We start from the raw sequence: 21,132 nt of genomic DNA, 5'->3' as shown, positions 1-21,132 counted from the left end.
AATCGCGTGACGTCATTTATGGACGGCCCCTGAAGTTAGTTGCGATGAGGTGAGTGAGGATGAGTATTTGAGACAAGGTGAGTCTTCTTTTTTAAGCCACCCCTGGAGTGGAGACGTCTGTACTCGCTCACACGTCAACACATTCCAGGGCACGCCTTGTGACATGCAAATCAAACTGAAAGACTTCCTGCTTCCTTGTCACCGATTTACGTGGCTTGTTCCTTGTTTAGCGTCTCAGTCGCAGCCAGCGATTGCCTGAGAAACAGACAGAGACTGCCTGAGAAACAGCCAGGGACTGCCTGAGCCACAGCCGGATACTGCCTGAGCTACAGTCAGCAACTGTCTGAAATTACAGCCAGAGGCTGCCTGAGCTCCAGCCCGCGACTTTCTGAGCTACAGCCAGCGACTGCCTGAGCTACAGACAGAGACTGCCTGAGCTACAGCCAGCGACTGCCTGAGCTACAGACAGAGACTGCCTGAGCTACAGACAGAGGCTGCCTGAGCTACAGACAGAGACTGCCTGAGCTACAGACAGAGACTGCCTGAGCTACAGCCAGCGACTGCCTGAGCTACAGACAGAGACTGCCTGAGCTACAGCCAGCGACTGCCTGAGCTACAGACAGAGACTGCCTGAGCTACAGCCAGCGACTGCCTGAGCTACAGACAGAGGCTACCTGAGCTACAGACAGAGGCTGCCTGAGCTACAGCCAGCGACTGCCTGAGCTTCAGCCAGAGACTGTCTGAAGCTACAGCGAGAGACTGCCTGAGCTACATCCAGCGACTGACTGAGCTACAGACAGAGACTGCCTCAGCTACAGCAACCCACTGCCTGAGCTACAGACAGACTGCCTGAGCTACAGCCAGCAACTGCCTGAGCTACAGCCAGCAACTGCCTGAGCTACAGCCAGCGACTGCCTGAGCTACATCAAGTGGCTGCCTGAGCTACATCCAGCACCCGTCTCTGAGTGTAGCCACAGGGCCATGGCGAGTGCAGCTCCCACTGGTAGCGAGGCTCCAGGTGAGTTGACCTGCCCCATCTGTCTGGACGCCTTCCGCTGCCCCTGCACGCTCAGCTGCGGCCACTCGTTCTGCCTCAAGTGCCTGGAGGGCGCCTGGGATGCGGCCAAGTCCTTCTCCTGCCCACAGTGCCGAGTGACTTTCCCTCGGAGGCCCAAGCTGAACAAGAACTTCACGCTCGCCAACCTGGTGGAGCAGCGCAGTGCCGCCGAGAAAATGGCCACCGTGGTCTTGTGTGACTTCTGCAACGATGGCACTACCGCTGCCTCGAAGACCTGCCTCAGGTGTGATATGTCCTACTGTGCGACTCATGTAAAGCCTCATCAGGAGAACCCGAAGTTAAGTAGCCACATTCTGGTGGATCCAGACACGAATCCTGAAGAACGCAAATGCAAGAAACACAGAGAGGAGATCAAGTTTTACTGCCGACAGGACAAGGGCTTGGTCTGCACAACCTGCACCATCGCAGGAGACCACAAGGGTCACGATGTGGCTACGTTGGAGGATGAGCACAAGACACGGGAGGTGAGACGGTCTGCCTGTGTGTGAGAGGGAGATCCGTCGTGCACAAAATCATCATTTCCAAGTATGAACTGAACAATGATATCCAACTAAATATCATTCCTCTCTCAGCTGCCCATTTTTCGTTCACATTTTAACAACGTTCTTTTAATATAAAGTATGCATAGGTTGTCATAGTGCAGACATAATACAACCACAAGTTTTTTTCAATCCTGTTGTATGCCAAATTTATAAATGTGCTCTTAGTATATTTGATAAAACTGAAGAACTTTAATGCGTACAACGTGTTCTTAAAATTACGTGAATGCATCGACTGTGGTTCGCATACAAAAAGTGGGTTGTGGTAGAGAGGAGCATCCCCTAAAATTGAAACGAAGTGCAAAACGACTGGGACTGCATGAGCCGCAGTGCTCACCACTTAGTAGCCTCGTGCCGGTCTGTGCCACTTTAGTGCCGCACTCGACAGCAGCTACCGGGTCACTGGACTTGGTGTTCCAGAAATGTCGCGTGATTTTGACAGACCAAGTATTTCGTGATCGTTTTTATATTTTCATCAAGATGCTCGTTACCGAATTTCTCCGACACTCAACAGAGACATGGCAGCCCTTCCTTGTACCATGCAAAACTAAACTTAACCAATTTTTATTTTACCAAGTGAAACCCACAGAGCTATGTATAGTTGGCAACCTGGCCACAAATTACAGCTTAACAAAGTGGCTTATCAAGTCTAAATGTATGGCAGCCAAATACTCTAAACGCACCTTCCTAAACGTGGACAGAAAAACCTGAGGACCCAGAGAAAAATCCATGCGACCATGGAGAGAGACATGCAAACTGCATAAACAGGCATCAGGTGCAGTTTCGAACCCACGACCTCCTGAATAGCAGGCAAGGCAGAAAACATCTCACCACTCTGGTGCCCTGTCCACCCACTCCTCAGATAGCCCCGCCCACTACTCAGGTAGCCCCACCCACTACTCCAGCAGCCCCGCCCACTACTCAGGTAGCCCCGCCCACTACTCCAGCAGCCCCACCCACTACTCAGGTAGCCCCACCCACTACTCCAGCAGCCCTGCACAAGTTTGAGCTCCTCGTGAAATCAGTTCCCTGCAGCCTTTTGCTCCCCCAGCCTCCATCGCTGCACCGGGGCTACTTCCCCCGTCACTGTGGAGGGGTTCACGTGGAGCGGGGTTGGGAGGAGATGCTCAGAGAGTGAGTGGAGTCTCTCCTGGTGACCTCTCTCACAGAAACAAGTGGGAGAGGAGACGCGGGCGGTGGAGGAGAAGAGGAGGGAGGCGGAGGAGTCCGTGAGGCGGATGGAGGCCGTTCGCAGGGACGTGCAGGTACCACGTCTGGGCTTTACTCTGTGACCCCATGACTCCACTCTGAGTAGGGTTTGTGATGGAGGACAACTCCATTCATTTACGTGGACTTCCATTGACTCTAAACACATTGTGGGACGAAAGACACAACGGTTAATGCACCTCAATAATCAGGACGAGCAACGAGGTGGTTCTCAATTCCACTGAGAAACTCAATCAGTGGTGGAAATTCCACATTCCCATATCTCTAAACAACTTACCACTTCAACGTGTTATCTATATTGGTCAGATGAGGTGGTACGTGCCTATTATCCAATACTCTGGTGGCAGAGTTGGTGGATCACACACAGACTGTTGTACACTCTTTTAGTGAAACCAATCAGGCGTTAGAGTGGCCAGGTGCCAGTTTAGCAAGTGGTTTCATGATCCACTCTCTTCATCCATACATATGTGGTTTTCTCTAACATTCAAATTATTAATTTGAAGAGGAATTGGCCTAACTTCCCAATTCCTTAGGGCTCTACTTGTTGAAGGCAAATTCCAGATTAATCTTTGCTTCATGGGAAGGCAAACACAGCATCGTCCTGATCGCCTTGCGCAATGAGAATGGCACAGACCCTAAATGTACTCCTGATGGTATTTGATGATGACTCACAGCCCCCGAATCGTGTTGTACTGAAAATGCTCAGCAGCGCTATCAGAGGAAGAAGGAGGCCTCAGTGCTGCAGACTCGTATCACTGTCCGGACACTTGAATGTCATTTCACAAAGGACCAGACATTTAATGAACAGAGGTGGCATTTCTTTCTCTTTGCAGGGATCCATGACAGATGAAAAGGCCTCAATCTCGGTCAGATTCGCCCGCGCGAGAGCAGCGTTGGATGTGGAGGAGAAGACGGTGTTAGAGCAAGCGGAGCAGAAAGGGCGCGAGCTGCTGACCCAGATCGAGAAGAAGATCGCTCACGACCAGCACGAGATCAGCGAGCTCCAGGCAGCAGCCACTCGCCTGCAGGCCCTAGCGCAGGAGAGGGACTCGCTCGCGTTCCTGCAGGTGAGCGATGAGTCTCCAGTGTCGCTATTGGCACAGAGCCCTCTCACCAGCAGCAGCAGAGGGAGGCTCCTGAATGAGAGCTTGCATCCACTGGGCTTGAGAACACAGCTCCACACATGGACTCGCATCGCAGCTCCAGTGGCTGCCATTTTGAAGGCCAGCTCATATTTTCTCAGTGAAATGAATTATCTCTCTCGTCCTTTAACAGATTTCCATTAAGTTGGTTTCATTGTGATTATAATCTAAATGTTATTGGAATTGCATTTTTTTAATAAACCCTACAACAACAGCAACAACAATGTACACGGTATTCATGATTATCATCAGCCATGATCTATCCACTAATGGATGAAGACCTCCCCAGGCCATTGCCACATCTCATGATGCCGCGATGCAACAATCCACCAGCGCCTGCTCACGAGCTGATTTCATCTGTGCTTCCTACTTTGTGGACCTCCTCTTGGATGCGCTACCTTCATTGTTCATATTATGGAAACTTAAATAAATACGATTTCTCATACGCGTATTAATGATATCATTGTGTATTCACCACCACTTCTGTAAGACCTGCCACGTGTGCATTGACAGAAATTAATCTCAACACTGATTAATATCAACCGGTCTCACTCTGAAATATTTGCCCTGCAAATCAGTCTTGGTCCTCATGGGGGCTGCGAGATGTTAACTACCTCGCCTGGTATACCGAAGGTCGGGGATTTGATCCCAACCCTGACGTCCATATACATTTGGAGTTTTCGTGTCTCTTTCCATGGTCGCATGGATTTTTCTCCGAGTCCTCAAAAATTTGCCTTCACATTTGGAAACGTGCGTCTAGAGTATTGGGCTGCTATAAATTTCCAAGTGATGCACCACTTCGTTCAGCTATCAGTTGTGGCCAGGTCGCTTCTGAAAAAGAGCTACATCGCTTTGTGGGACTTACGTGGAAAAACACAAATAGTAGTTTATAGTTGACTATCAACCGGTCTCACTCTGAAATATTTGCCTCGTAAATCAGTGTTGGTGATCATGGGGTCATAAGCCGAGACTTTGGGGTTTATATTCCACCCACGGTGTTGCAGTGGGAACTCCACTGATCACAAGGGATTGGAGGTAGAGTCACAGTAACGTATCTCTCTCTCTCCCATAGGGGCACCTGGAAGACACGTGCAGGTAAAAGACGACTTTCACTCACGACTCGACACACGACAACATGGGACTGAGTGTCGGGTGTGGGCAGTGAGACATTGGCTGTGTGGGGATGCTGTGTGTGGTGAACATGTGTGTGGTGATGCTATGTGTTAGGGTGCTATGTGTGATGGTGCTGTACGTGATGATGCTATGTGTGGTGATAGTAATGCTGTGTGGTGATGATGCTGTGTGTTGAGTGGTTATGCTGTGTGTTGTGATGCTGTGTGTGGTGATGGTGTGTGTGGTGATGCTGTGTGGTGATGATGCTGTGTGTTGAGTAGTTATGGTGTGTTGTGATGCTTTGTGTGGTGATGCTGTGTGGTGATGATGCTGTGTGATGATGCTGTGTTGATACTGTGTGTGGTTATGCTGTGTGTGGTAATAGTAATTTTGCGGGGTGATGCTGTAATTGTGAGATGAGTGATGATGCTTTGTTTGATGAGTGCCTGTGTGATGGAGCTGTGATGATCCTGTGAGTGACGATGCTCTGCGTGAGATAGTAGCCGTGTTTGTTCTGCTTTCACAGGGCAGGGAGGGTTACAGCAGCTCCACCCTCATCTCCCAACCAAGAGGACATTGCCTCACTTAAAGTCCTGGAGACAAGGGGAGTCAAACTCCTGTGTGAGTTATTCAGTGTGAATCATGGGTGATGGGACTATCTTGACAATAAATGATCCCCGTGTGTGTACCTGGTGTTTTATAAACATCATCACTAGAGAGACAAATGCGACCAGGCGTAGTGCTGGCCACCCACCCCCTCGTTTGCCGTGCCAGCCTTCAACGGTGCTGATTTGCCCCAACAGTCTGTAAAGGCAACACGGGGGATGTCTTTGTTTACATCCTGGAACCTGATGCGGTGTGTAAACAAAATCACCACTAGGGAGACAAAGGTGGTCGGGCGTGGTACTGGCCACCCACCTCGTGTGCCATGCCAGCCTACATAGACTCTCACGGACAGCATTTGTCCCAATAGTCTGTGAAGGCTACACAGACTATTGTTTTGTTCACATCCCATTGCAGGACCCTACTGAACAGAGCGACGAGACTCAGTGTGGTGTTCTTGTGTAAATAATCATCATTACGAGTCAGAGGTAATTGTGATGTTGAGCTGGAGTGTGTGCCTGCGAATGTCTGTGCATTTGTGCATGGGGGGAGAGGTGGCATAGTCTATAGCGCACTGCACTACGAACGCAGTTACCCTTGTTTGATTATAATTACCCGCCATGGCTAACATCAGTGGCAAGTGATATCTGATCCAGTCCTGGGCCTCTGCTAGGTAGTTTCAACCTCAAATGAGTTCCTGTTGCGGTAATGATCATAATGATGGTGATAGTGGTCGTGATGAGGATGGTGGTAATGATGTTGATGTTAGTGATGTTAGTGATGGGAATGGTGATGGGATTGGTGATGGTGTTGGTCGTGGTGACGGTGTTGGTCGTGGTGATGGCAGCGATGGTCGTGGTGATGGCAGTGATGGTGACATTGGTGATAATATAGCTGGTAATGGTTTTGCTGATGGCGCTGATGGTAGTAGTGATGATGATATTGGTTAAGGTGGTCATGGTAGTGATGGTGGTGATGATGGTGTTGATGGTCGTTGTGATGGTTATGATGCTGATCGTGTTGGTGATGTTGGTGATAGTGATGATGATGGTGGTAATGGGGATAGTGGTGATGGAAATAGTGGTGATGGTCGGGGGGGGGGGGGGTGGTAGTGATGGTGGATGGTGCTAGTGGTGGTGATGATGGTTGTGATGTTGCTTATTGCGGAAGTGATGTTGATATTCAGTGTTGATGATGGTGGTGATGGTGATTGTGATGTTTATGTTATTGTCATTGATGATATTGATGGCGAGGATGGTTGGTGATGGTGATGTTTGTGATTGTATTGTTGATGGTGAAGATGATGGTTGGTGATGGTAATGTTGATGGTGGTGATGGTGGTGATGGTGGATGGTGATGATGGCGGTGTTCTGTAGTGATGTTGCTATCGCTGTTGTCACAGATGGACGCTCACCAACTCTCGACACAAACTCTGCTAAAAACCAACTCCAGATCTCCTCGGATCTCAGGACGATGACAGCGGTCCCTGCCTCCCAGGGTCGCCCCGATCACCCACACCGGTTTGATGGCTTTGCACACGCCCTGTGCCGTGAGAGATTCTCGTCTGGCCACCACTACTGGGAGGTGGACGTGGGGGACGTGCGGCGGTGGCGGGTTGGAGTCGCGTACGGGACGATCCCATGGAAAGGGAGTGGTGCTGCACAGCGGCTGGGAGGGAGCGACGCGTCCTGGTGTTTAGAGAAACGTGACGACAACTTCTCAGTGGTTCATGGTAGAGTGAAGACTGCACTCTCGGTGAGGGGGTCCCCCTCCCCCCGCAGAATCGGGCTTCACCTGCACTGGGAGGGGGGGCTCCTGGCGTTTTACCGCGCCGACTCCATGGAGGTGATCCACGAGGTCCGGCAGAGATTCTCGCAGCCTCTCTACCCTGCGATGTGTGTGGGGTATTTTAATGAACCATTGAAAATCGTGGATCTGAGTCGTGCATCCTGAGAATGAGGATAGAAACCTAAGAAACAGAGACAGAAACTCAATAAACGGAGCAGAGGGGGATGGTGAGGAGAGGGTGAAGTGAGGGTGAGGGGAAGGTGGAACAGAGTGTGAGGCAAGGTGATGGTGAGGCAAGAATGGAGGGGAAGGTGACGGGTGAACATGGAGGGGAAGGGTGAGCGGGGAGGGTGAGGTTCAGGTTGGCGTGCGTGAGCGATGTCGCCAGTGCAGTACAAATTGCAGGTTCGTGTGGCCGCTCCTTCGCCTGCAGTGCGCGCTTGCGTCACCACGCCTCCTCATCCCTGTGATTCACCATCATCATCATGACCATCACCAACATCATCACCCCATCATCATCACTGTCATCATCACCCCATCATCATCACTACCATCAACACCATCACCACCATCTTCACCCCGTCACCACCCCAACTGTCATCATCACCACTGTCATCATCACCGCCAGCAACACCACCACCATCATAGTCACCATAGTCATCACTTCCACCATCATCGCCATCATCATCATTGCCAACAGCATCACCAACATAATATCACCATCATGATTACCATCACCACCACCATCACTATCAACCACCATCACTAACATCATTACATTAAACACCACCAAAACCATCATAATCACCATCACCATCATCATTATCACTATCAACACCACAATAATTATCACCATTATCACGTCCATCACCATCATCATAATCATTACTTAACATCACCACTATCATCACCATCATTATGACCATCATTACCATAACCATCATCACCACCATCAACATCATAACCACCATCATCACTATCACTGTCATCACCACCATCAAAACTACCATCAGCATCATCACCACCACCATCGAGCTCATCACCATCAATACCACGACTAATGCCACTTCTATCATCACCACCATCATCGCCACCATCATTATCATCACTATCAGCACCCACATCACCATCACCATTCTTACCACCACCATCACAATCATCACCAGCATTACGATCATTAACATCAACACCACAAAAACTGCCATAATCATCAGCATTATCACATCCACCATCACGACCATCATCATCACTATCATCCTCACGGATTAAACCCACCATCACCATCATTCCCACCATCATCCCTCATCACGATCATTACCACCATCTCCCTCATCACCATCATTACCACCACCACTGTCATCATCACCATCATTACCATCATCATCAGCAGCAGCATCATCACCGCCCACATCACCACCACGATTATCACCATCACCATTCTTACTATAATCATCACAACCATCACCACGATCATCATCACCATCACTACCATCATTACTACCATGATCAACACCACTACCATCATCACCATTTTACCATTATTACCACCACTACCACCATCATCATGGTACCGTCTTTGTAGTTGGGGCTGTTATTTTTGTTGATTATTTTTAACCGTGATGAGAAATCAAGACAACAATATAAGAGTCTCATTTGTAAGAGTGGAATGTGGAGTGAGTGCTTGGGTGAGTGAGTAGATGAGTAAGTAGATAAGTGACAGAGATGGTGGGTGATTGAATCATTGAGGAAGCGCATGGTTTATTGGGTGAGATGGTGGGTGAGTGAATGAGTGCATGGGTGAGTGAGATGGTGGATGAGTGAGTTTCTGAGTGGGTCAGTGGTTAAGTTAGTGAGCGAGGGGGTAGGTGAGAGGGTATAAGTAGCAATGTCAAAGTTATCCAAGATGAAGAGCTCCAGTGCCTTGCTAATAACGTAAGGAGAAGCATTCCAGACGGCCACAGAAGTAGCACCTCTAACAGCGCCACACAACACGATAACCCTATATTTTTCGATCTTGCAATGTGATTATAACCATTACTGTACGTATATGTTCATAAGTTTGCTGACTGGATTTCTGCCTGCCTGGCTTCTTGGCGGGCGGGCAAGTGGGCGTATTCGGTGGTGACGTCACGGCGCGCATCTGCGGGATCACGTCACCACCACACCCCACAGCGTTGAGGCGGGTTCCTGCATGGTGCTAACGTCATAAAACTCCATCCCAATCCACCATTCACTCCAGGGCGTGCATTCAACGCCAATGAGTGGAATGCTTCATCACGCTATCATATCATACTTAAATCACCATACTAGAAAACTACATTAGGAAAATTTATTTTGCTGGCTGGAGGGAGAGACGGAGGGACGGACATTCAGGTTCAAAGGCCGTGCGGGGTTGCTCGTGTTTGATTAGAAAATAAAAAACTTCAATAAAAAATTCGAAGGTAAAAAAAAAACACACAGCACGTGTTATTGTCTTGAGTATTTCTGTTTATACAAAGTGACTTTAACCTACAGACTATAGAAAGCAATACACGTACAGCGACTCGGACTACTTTGACGTGAGTTTGCGTGTGACCAGACCAGTACTCGCTGTATCTGATTCAATACAAATCCTCTTGTAGTGTGTGGTGCCGCCGCAGCGGAGCCGCTCCAGCGGAACCGCGCCCACCACCGCGTCGCCGTCACCGATGCCGCGGATTTCCCGCCACTCTCCCGGAGCCGGTGCCTTCTCAGACGTCCGCGTTTTGGCCACTGCACAGTCGTGAGGCCGCTGCAGCAGGGCCGGTCTGCCGAGGTCGTGCCCACCGCCGCAAAGCCGCCACCGGGGGATGTCGACGCCGACGCTGCGCACCCTCACCACCCCCCCCACACGAACGTACACACGCCCCACGTAGAGCCGGGAGGGGAGGTCACCCGGCTGATAGGTTTTTGTCCAGAAGTCCCTAATGGGATCGAACTTCATGGTTTCCTGCGGCCGGGAAATTGGGCGATCTTCCCCCTGTAGCTGACATGCACTGCGGCGCCGCGACCTGATATTAAAGTTGCGTGGTCACGGCAAGGACCATCGAACCACCGCGAGTGGAGCCTCACACACACACGCACGGGTCAGTGGACTGGTAGCGGGAGAACAGAGAGCGGACGTCGGTGAGATCACTGTGGCGACGTCACCCGAGCTGGGATCCGGGCATCGATAGGGCGGGAGAATCCGAACCCCTGATTGGACGGGAGGTCATGGGTCTGAAAGAGCAAAATTCCTTTGTTGTAGGTAGGATAAAAGGAGGGGGATTGGGGTAGCAAGGGGGTTCTTCTTCAAGATCATCGCGGTCCCGGGAGCAGGACAGTCAGCCATCCGAGACGTCCGTGAGACGTACTCCAGCATCGACAGGCTCGCCGCCTCATCCCCTTACAGCGGTCAGTACATCGGGGAGAAGTAAGTACGAGTGAGAGAGGCATAAGTTTAGGCGTTTTAAATCCAGGATAGAGAGCGGGCGATCGGTAGGAGAAATCGACTCGAAGACCTCCGAGGGATAGATTAGCGTCCACTGACCATACCATCACAGGTAAATAAAATTCGCTAGTGGGGGGATCAAACTGTGTTGCGTGGTCTTTTGGGAGTGTGAAGTGGAGGGCAGTGTGCGCTGGGTGTCTACGTGTATGCGCGGCTGTGCACCTCGAGACGAAGCGTGGGGTGTTTACGTGCCCGCACGATTGCCCACCATAGTGCTTAGCGATCGCGTACCTGGGCGGCTGTGTCGCGGTCAAGCACCCGCACAAGTTTCTAATCGTGAGGTAGCTAGTTAAAGCGCCGAGCACGCGCGTATTCGCGCGACTGTTTGAGCGGGACCTTTAACTCAGAGCCAAGCGAGCGTCCCCAATCAGCGGCGCACGCACGGCAGAAACCCCGCCCGCCCGTCTGTCCCCCGGCTCCAACCCCCTCGCGTGCGATTGGTTTGTTTACGGGCAGAGGCTAGGGGCGTGTTTGTTATTGTCGGCACACATGGAGTGCAAGTGGGAGGGAAACACGCGCCGCGCCTGTTTGTTTACGGGCGGTACGGAGATTTACTGGCGAGCGCGCTTACAGCCCCACCCCGCCGTTGCACAGTGTAGCGCATCGCAAGCGCAAAGCGTACGAGCCGCTAATTAAACTATGCAAACGCGGTCGACATCCCAGGCAGAGGTACAGGGGGGCGAGACGTTAGGGGTCGGTAGTCTGGACCTGACAGAGCAGCCTGGGGGTAGCGGTATGAGTGGAACGGGGGAGTCGGTGGGCAACGGCCCCGACAATTCAGTGATGGCGGGGGACGGTAGCCCCCACAAGTGCTCGTTCTGTCTATCAACAAAATGTGCCAAGTCTGCTGCACTGTGAACTTGAAAGAGTTAATGCATTAGCAGTTTGATAGATTCACTCAGACCCATAGACTCACCATACAGACACACAGAGTCACTCACACAGACTCATAGACTCACTCAGAGACACAGACTCAGTCAGAGGGACACAGACTCTGTCACACTGAGACCCATATACTCACCACACAGAGACCCATAGACTAATGACAGAGACCCATAGCCTCGCACAGAGACCCATAGACTTACAGAGACCCATAGACTCAAAGAGACCTATACACTCACACAGAGACCCATAGACTAATGACAGAGACCCATAGCCTCGCACAGAGACCCATAGACTTACAGAGACCCATAGACTCAAAGAGACCTATACACTCACACAGAGAACCATAGTCGGTTCTGCCGCCACTGCTGCTGTAGTTGTTGATGTTGTTGATGTTGTTGCTGTAGTTGTTAATGTTATTTTTGATGTCGTTCCACGGGGATCACCGTGGGTCAGGGCTGGAGACGGCTTCCCTGCACGCGTTGCTGGTGCTGTGGAGCACAGCGGAGGCATTGGAGCAGGGCCAGAGGGAGTGTTAATGGTGGTGGTGTACACGTGTCTGTGTGTGTACACGTGTCTGTGTGTATACTTGTTTGTACACGTGTATGTGTGTGTACACCTGTCTGTGTGTGTACACGTGTCTGTGTGTAGAGGTGTCTGTGTGTGTACACGTGTCTGTGTGTGTCTTTGTGTCAAGTGTGTATGTACACGTCTGCGTACACGTGTCTGTGTACACGGATCTGTGTGTGTGTCGATGTGTGTGTGTACACGGTAAAACAACCCCCTTCCTCCTTATGGTGCCGGACAGGCAACGCTGTCATGGACAGTGCTGTGGGGGGCAGGGCCAATTCAGATTGGCCTTTCCCCCCATGGCATCTGTGACCACAGCGGCTAAATGGGGTGCGAGGGGCTGGTAACCCCTCCACCTTCAATTAACTACAACTAAACTACGACTGAAAAATTTAATTAACAAGCTTGTGCCGGAGGCCCCCGGGGGGACAGGCGTCTATGACGTCTCCTGGTCAAACCCCATTTGGCGGAGCCAGGAGATTGAATATTTACCCTCGGAGCTCCTCCAGAAATATCAAAAAGCCACTACGGATGGCCACGTGGAATGTTCGAACGCTCACTGTGGAGGAGATGCTGACATTTCTCTGTCGGGAGCTGGACCGGTACCGCCTGTATATCTGTAGTATTCAGGAGGTCCGGTGGACTGGCTCTGGTTCCTGAGACTACGAGGGGTAGACAGTCCTATACTCGGGGCAGGAGACTGCCAAACAACAGGGAGTGGCTCTTCTTTTGAACAAATGAATGAAGGGGGCGTGGGAGCGTGGCGGTGAGGTGTGGAAAGCTGTAAGCCCAAGGCTACTTTGGGCTCGCCTTCACATCAACTGGAGGCGAGGAGTGGTGGTCGTGGTTACTTATGCCCCCACCGAAGACGAACATCCGTGGAGGGATGAAGGGAAGGCTGATGAGCCAGATGCCTTATGTGACCTCCTGTCACAGGCGCTAGCTAAAGTGGCCCCTCGGGATAGAGTCATCTTTATGGGTGACTTTAGTGCCTGAGTTGGTCATGATGCTGGCACCTAGTCTGGAGGGATTGGAGAGCATGGGCCAGATCAGCTCATTAACAACGGTAGGAGGCTGCTAGATTGTTGTGCAGGCCATGGGCTTGTAATTACCAACACGCTGTTCCGGCATCGGCACATCCATACAACATCATGGATGCATGCCGGGTCCAAGCATGAACATCTGCTGGACTACGTAGTGACGCAACAGTGGATGCGGGTCCATGTCCTTGACAACAGGACCTACCGTGGAGCAGATCTACCCTCTGACCATCAACTAGTCATCTGTTAAATGCACCTGCCATTCTTCCACTTGGGTGGTGGGTGTACACCCAGGACCCCATTCAAACATAAGGCGGCATGGTCTCAGCTAGCTGATGAAAGTTGGGAGCGAGAATTTCATCATCGCTTGTGGCTGGGGTTGGCATCGTCCCCCACTCCTCCAGATGTCGAGGGTAAATGGGTGAGGTTAATGACTGTGACTCAGGCAGCTGCAATGTCTGCTTTGGGTACGTGGTCTAGACCTCCACAGAGACCCTGGCTGACAGAGGAGGTGTCCAAGCTGGCTGAGAAAAAAGCGACAGGCCCACTCTCATCGGCTACAGCATCCCACGTCGGAGAATGAGGAGGCGTACCGGAGCCTTCGCTCGGAGGTTCGGACAATGTCGTGAGGCGCTGCAAGCATTGGTGGTGGTCGCGGGTTGCTGAGGAGATGAAGTCTGCCTCAATGGCCCGCGAACACAAATCCCTATTTAATTCCATAAAAAAGTAACCTACAGCGCCACACCTATTACCATCATTCGGGGGGAAAAAACGGTGATCCAATTTCCGACCCCCTGGAACAGGTTTGCATATTTTCTGAGCATTTCTGTGATTTCCTGGGAGAGGGGAAATTCCTCCACATGGAAAACATCGTGGGGCAAAGTGGGGATGACCCTGCTGAGGCTGTGTTGCCTCAAATATTGGAAGAGGAAGTCACCCCCTGTGAGTGGCTGTCGGAAGTGCCATCTGTTGAGGAAGAACTGAAGGCGATCCAGAGTCTGAGACAAGGAAAGGCACCGGGCAAATATGATTTCCCAAGCAAAATGATGAGGGAGGGTGGCGTTTGTGCACAGACTGCCCTACATGACATCATAACACCTCTGGACCACTGGACGGGTTCCGCAGGACTGGAAGGATGCCCTGGTGGTCCCCATCTTTAAGAAAAAAGATCGCACAGACTGTAACAACTACAGGGGCATCTCACTACTTAATACTCTGATCCGTGCATTGTCTTTGTACTATTCGTTTTTTGATGTTGTTCTCTGGTCTACTACAGTGGTGGTGAGACTAGGCATTAAGAAGACTGCCGTCTCTGGTGTAGGCCAATCAGTTTCAAATACAATGCCTATGTAATTATCAGAGTATGTTTGTTTGTATAGTCACCACAAGAACTGTGTGTGGTTAATGCAGACATTATTCCTTGCAAAGGTTTCTTTTTGGTGTTTGAACATCTTAACACAACTGCTGTTTTATTGCCAGAAATGGTAAAACCTATCATTATTATCTCAAAGTTTGATACCGGCAAAAAAGGTACTATTTAGTTTTTACGCGCTGATGTTGATGTGTTACGGCCGGACCCCCCTGGGGCGCCTGCCGCCTGCCCACATTAGCGGGAAACTGTGCCGGGTTCAGCAAAGGGCCTCGCTAGGTGGTTTGTGGCTCCGCAAACTGGACCCTGAGCCACAGCCACGTGACCGAGTTAAACACGGCAACTCCCACCGGTGTCTCACAGCTCCACCAGCTGGACCCTGAGCCACAGCCACGTGACCGAGTTAAACACGACAACTCCCACCGGTGTATCACAGCTCCACCAGCTGGACCCTGAGCCCCAGCCATGTGACCGAGTTAAACACAGCAACTCCCACCGGTGTCTCACAGCTCGACAACTGGAACGTGACTTTGAGACAGGAACACATTATTTTCACGAAGTAGTTTAAAGTGTTAAACTTAAAATAAATGGAGAAGCTGAAAGAAATATGAAAGACGAAGATAACAACAACAATCTCATGGAGTAGAGAGGCAGAAAGCAACGAGTTTACGAGCAGCGTTCCTGTGGTGCCACGACCACGGAGCAACTCCGCAAACGCCGCAATCCCCTCCCGGCCGCCAAACTAAACAATTAGCCACACGCAGCGCACCCACGTAGTGTCCTGATGGGGGGTTGCCTGGCACATCGGTTTTCAATCCGAAGGGCCCCTAGAGGGAGAGTCCCATGGTTTCCCGGTGCCAGGAGATTGACCGACCCTCACAGGGCAGGTTACATTGCGGTGCCCCTAAATTGGCTTAAGATTTGTATGGGCGCCGAACGAAAAGGTTCACTGGGCCAACCGCAATGAGTTACTCACGACACTGGGAGAGGCGGAGGGTGGAATATTCGGCCAGAAAGGCAGACCAGTGGGTTATAATTAATGAGCACGGGAGGACGATGGGTGAGGATCTGCAGCAGCAGCAGACCCCGTGGCCCTCCATGTAGACAGCGTAGGTGAGCGCGCGATTGGCTGCACGGTACAATGCCACCCTGGGCCTTTGAAGTGAGAGGATTGGGCCACGGTAGAGACGGTGGAGAGGGACGACAACGGGAAGCACGGGTAAGCGCCCGATTGGCTGCGCGGTATGACGTTACCCTGGGCCTTTGAAGTTTAGAGAATAAAGACAGGTGCCCTGGGACGGTGAGTTCAGTTGTATTCAACCTCCGGGCGATCCAGACCCACTCCCTGCCATCCTGCCTCCTCGAGCCGCTCGCAGCATTCGTGTGATGCCAGCGAGTGCTGCTACGAGGCAGTGATAGGCGAGGTTTTCGCTCGTCCTTCTCCCTCTGACTCTCACTGTGTCCATGCGACGCCGTGAGTACAGCTCCAAGGTACATGGTAGAACATTTGTGTAACTGGGCTCATAGACAGAGCTACGCTAGGCTCTCCTCGCAAAATATTCCTCCTCCGGGTCATGCGTATTGGCACCATTAATAAACTATAGTTCAGAATATCGGTGTGGTGTGATTTCTGTGTGTGTTGGTAGAGCCTCGGCGTAGCGTCTGTGATCTGTGTGGCGCGTCTGCGTGTAGAGACGGTGTGCCCGGCGTGAGAGCGAGCGCGGGGCTGCAGAGTGGCGGCGCGGGGTTGGTGTTTGAGGTGCGCATCTATTACCATCTATACGACCGCCACAGGTTACGCGGGGCTTCGCATGTGTGTAAGACGCACGTCTGCAGCGCCGCGTGAGTGATTAAGGCGGGGTCGATCCACCCGCTCGCTGGCGTTCGCACGCCTTTACAAGGCACGTGGACATTGTAAAAATGGCCTCAAAGGCGAGGCGTGCACCCAGGGTCCTGCCGCAGCCATCCCCTTTTTCGCGTAGCATTGTTACACAGCGGATGAGGGCTTAGGCACGGGGAGGGGCGCGTGCATATTCATGAGGCTATTTTTAGCGCTAGACTTTGAGTGCAACAAGCGCCGGCAGGGGCGCGCGCGTGCACGCAGCCACCTCCGCATCAGTGGTGGTGGTGTACGTGGGCGTGTGCGAGATAACCCCGGGCGGTGGTGAGCCAGCCGAGTAGCGATGTCCCTCAGAGAAGGCGCTGGCGCGGGGGGGGCGATCACGTGATCGGCGGGGGCACAGTGAAGTGGAGGAGGGGTAAGTGGAGGGGGTGGACGTCACGCCCCGCCCGCTCACGGGGAGCGGGGAGGTGGACGTCAGCCCCCACATCCCCCTGCCAGTTCAGTTGAGACGAGTTGAGGTGAGGTGAGTTGATGAGGTGAGTTGAGATGAGGTGAGTTGAAGTGAATTTAGGTGAGTTGACGTGAGTTGAGTTGATGAGGTGAGTTGAGATGAGGTGAGCTGAGTTGAGTTGAGGTGATGTGAGATGAGGTGAGGGCCCGTAAATAAATGACGTCACGCACCTAGGAGGGGGGGGGGGGTCAGACATTTGTGACGATGCGTTACGAGGAGGGGGGGTTAAAGAGATGTGACGTCACATTAAAATGCGCAACTTTAAATAAATATAGAATTGTTATAACAACACTAATTTTTATTAATTTTCATGATTAACTATGATTATTTAAACTTACTAAGGTCACCTTTAGTTTATTCCATGAAGGAGCGTTTTCCTTCTCCATGGGAGAATGGAGAAGCATATATTTAGAACATTTTTTAATGATTCTTATTAAACATTTTGATTCTAATGATTCTACCAGGGCTTTTCATTGTGAAATGAACATCTAATTGTTCTTTTTGGTGTTTGAACATCTTAACACAACTGCTGTTTTATTGCCAGAAATGGTAAAACCTATCATTATTATCTCAAAGTTTGATACCGGCAAAAAAGGTACTATTTAGTTTTTACGCGCTGATGTTGATGTGTTACGGCCGGACCCCCCTGGGGCGCCTGCCGCCTGCCCACATTAGCGGGAAACTGTGCCGGGTTCAGCAAAGGGCCTCGCTAGGTGGTTTGTGGCTCCGCAAACTGGACCCTGAGCCACAGCCACGTGACCGAGTTAAACACGGCAACTCCCACCGGTGTCTCACAGCTCCACCAGCTGGACCCTGAGCCACAGCCACGTGACCGAGTTAAACACGGCAACTCCCACCGGTGTATCACAGCTCCACCAGCTGGACCCTGAGCCCCAGCCACGTGACCGAGTTAAACACGGCAACTCCCACCGGTGTCTCACAGCTCCACCAGCTGGACCCTGAGCCACAGCCACGTGACCGAGTTAAACACGGCAACTCCCACCGGTGTCTCACAGCTCGACAACTGGAACGCAACTTTGAGACCGGAACAAATTATTTTCACGAAGTAGTTCAGAGTGTTAAAATAAAATTAAAAAGAGAAGCTGAAAGAAATCTGAAAGACGAAGATAACAACAACAATCTCATGGAGTAGAGAGGCAGAAAGCAACGAGTTTACGAGCAGCGTTCCTGTGGTGCCACGACCACGGAGCAACTCCGCAAACGCCGCAATCCCCTCCCCGCCTCCACACTAAACACACGACCCACACACAGCGCACCCACGTAGTGTCCTGACGGGGGGTTGCCTGGCACATCGGCTTTTAATCCGAAGGGCCCCTAGAGGGAGAGTCCCACGGTTTCCCGGTGCCAGGAGATTGGCCGACACTCACAGGACAGGTTACATTGCGGTGCCCCTAAATTGGCTTAAGATTTGTATGGGCGCCGAACGAAAAGGTTCACTGGGCCAACCGCAATGAGTTACTCACGACACTGGGAGAGGCGGAGGGTGGAATATTCGGCCAGAAAGGCAGACCAGTGGGTTAGAATTAATGAGCACGGGAGGACGATGGGTGAGGATCTGCAGCAGCAGCAGACCCCGTGGCCCTCCATGTAGACAGCGAAGGTGAGCGCGCGATTGGCTGCACGGTACAATGCCACCCTGGGCCTTTGAAGTGAGAGGATTGGGCCACGGTAGAGACGGTGGAGAGGGACGACAACGGGAAGCACGGGTAAGCGCCCGATTGGCTGCGCGGTATGACGTTACCCTGGGCCTTTGAAGTTTAGAGAATAAAGATAGGTGCCCTGGGACAGTGAGTTCAGTTGTCTTCAACCTCCGGGCGATCCAGACCCACTCCCTGCCATCCTGCCTCCTTGAGCCGCTCGCAGCATCCGTGTGACGCCAGCGAGTGCTGCTACCAGGCAGTGATAGGCGAGGTTTTCGCTCGTCCTTCTCCCTCCGACTCTCACTGTGTCCATGCGACGCCGTGAGTACAGCTACGAGGTATATGGTAGAACATTTGCTTTACGCTAGGCTCTCCTCACAAAATATTCCTCCTCCGGGTCATGCGTATTGGCACCATTAATAAACTATAGTTCAGAATATCGGTGTGGTGTGATTTCTGTGTGTGTTGGCAGAGCCTCGGCGTAGCGTCTGTGATCTGTGTGGCGCGTCTGCGTGTAGAGACGGTGTGCCCGGCGTGAGAGCGAGCGCGGGGCTGCGGAGTGGCGGCGCGGGGTTGGTGTGTGAGGTGCGCATCTTATACCATCTATACTACCACCACAGGTTACGCGGGGTTTCGCATGTGTGTCTGCAGCGCCGCGTGAGTGATTAAGGCGGGGTCGATCCACCCGCTCGCTGGCGTTCGCACGCCTTTACAAGGCACGTGGACATTGTAAAAATGGCCTCAAAGGCGAGGCGTGCACCCAGGGCCTGCCGCAGCCATGCCCTTTTTCGCGTAGCATTGTTACACAGCGGATGAGGGCTTAGGCACGGGGAGGGGCGCGTGCATATTAATGAGGCTATTTTTAGCGCTAGACTTTGAGTGCAACAAGCGCCGGCAGGGGCGCGCGCGTGCACGCAGCCACCTCCGCATCAGTGGTGGTGGTGTACGTGGGCGTGTGCGAGATAACCCCGGGCGGTGGTGAGCCAGCCGAGTAGCGATGTCCCTCAGGGGGGGGGACGCAGGCGCGGGGGGGGCGATCACGTGATCGGCGGGGGCGCGGCGAAAGGCGGCCGAGAGGAGGAGGGGTAAGTGGAGGGGGTGGACGTCACGCCCCGCCCGCTCACGGGGAGCGGGGAGGTGGACGTCAGCCCCCACATCCCCCTGCCAGTTCAGTTGAGACGAGTTGAGGTGAGGTGAGTTGATGAGGTGAGTTGAGATGAGGTGAGATGAGGTGAGTTGAGGTGAGTTGAGTTGAAGTGAATTTAGGTGAGTTGACGTGAGGTGAGTTGATGAGGTGAGTTGAACTGAGTTTAGGTGAGTTGAGGTGAGGTGAGTTGATGAGGTGAGTTTAGATGAGGTGAGATGAGGTGAGTTGAGGTGACTTGAGTTGAAGTGAGTTTAGGTGAGTTGAGGTGAGCTGAGTTGAGTTGAGGTGATGTGAGATGAGGGGCCATCAATAAATGCCGTCACGCACCTAGGAGGGGGGGGGAGGGGTCAGACATTTGTGACGATGTGTGATGAGGGGGGGGGGGTGAGAAATGTGACGTCACATCAAATGCGCAACTTTAAATAAATATAGAATTGTTATAACAACACTAATTTTTATTATTTTTCATTATTAACTATTTGATTATTTAAATTTACTAAGGTTACCTTTTATTTATTCCATGAAGGAGCATTTTGCTTCTCCATGGGAGAATGGAGAATGATACATTAAAAAAAATTCTGATTATTATTAAACATTTTGATTCTAATGATTCTACCAAGGCTTTTCATTCTGTGTATTGAAAATATGATTGTTCTTATTGTACTCTCCATTTTACTTCGTTCTACTACAAAGTTTCAAGTATTTTTTTATCGTTATAATTACTTTTATATATTTTAAATGATAATTTCAATATAATATTCTGAACATCTGCAGTTTTAGTTAGACGTTGAATATTTTCAAGTTAATTTTATGCTAAATTTTAGCTTTCCAACGCCTCCTTTTTAATCCGTGTTTTCTCCTACAACATCAGAGTGCAACGCCACATTAAATACGCACTACAATGACAATAGTATAAAGCGATTTGAAGCATGTTTTATTTTCAAAATGGAAATATGGTTTTGGGGGGTGGGGGGGAGAGCTTTGTGACGTCATATTTAAAGGGGGGGGTCTGACTTTTTGTGACGCCGTATGACGGGGGGGGGGGGGGTAAAAAATCGTCCAAAATCGCGTGACGTCATTTATGGGCGACCCCTGAAGTGAGTTGCGATGA

The 21,132-nt window shown here is 51.4% G+C and overlaps 1 protein-coding gene across 1 annotated transcript; it reads left to right on the top strand.

Annotated features, from left to right (window-relative positions):
• Positions 1-210: 210 nt before the first annotated feature.
• LOC142906936 (zinc-binding protein A33-like) lies at positions 211-11,223 on the top strand. The gene is made up of 6 exons (XM_076055724.1): positions 211-1,542; positions 2,787-2,882; positions 3,678-3,911; positions 5,059-5,081; positions 5,626-5,720; positions 7,105-11,223. The coding sequence occupies exons 1-6, from the start codon at positions 982-984 to the stop codon at positions 7,653-7,655; spliced, it is 1,560 nt and encodes a 519-aa protein (XP_075911839.1). The 5' UTR covers positions 211-981; the 3' UTR covers positions 7,656-11,223.
• Positions 11,224-21,132: the final 9,909 nt, after the last annotated feature.

This window comes from Petromyzon marinus, chromosome 72 (assembly GCF_048934315.1).
Source record: "Petromyzon marinus isolate PM22_M1 ecotype Great Lakes invasive population chromosome 72, UKy_Petmar_22M1.pri1.0, whole genome shotgun sequence".
In the NCBI taxonomy this organism is placed as follows: Eukaryota; Metazoa; Chordata; class Hyperoartia; order Petromyzontiformes; family Petromyzontidae; genus Petromyzon; species Petromyzon marinus.
The sequence above is the reverse complement of the archived record's forward strand: the minus strand, read 5'-3'. Positions and strand labels throughout refer to the sequence as shown.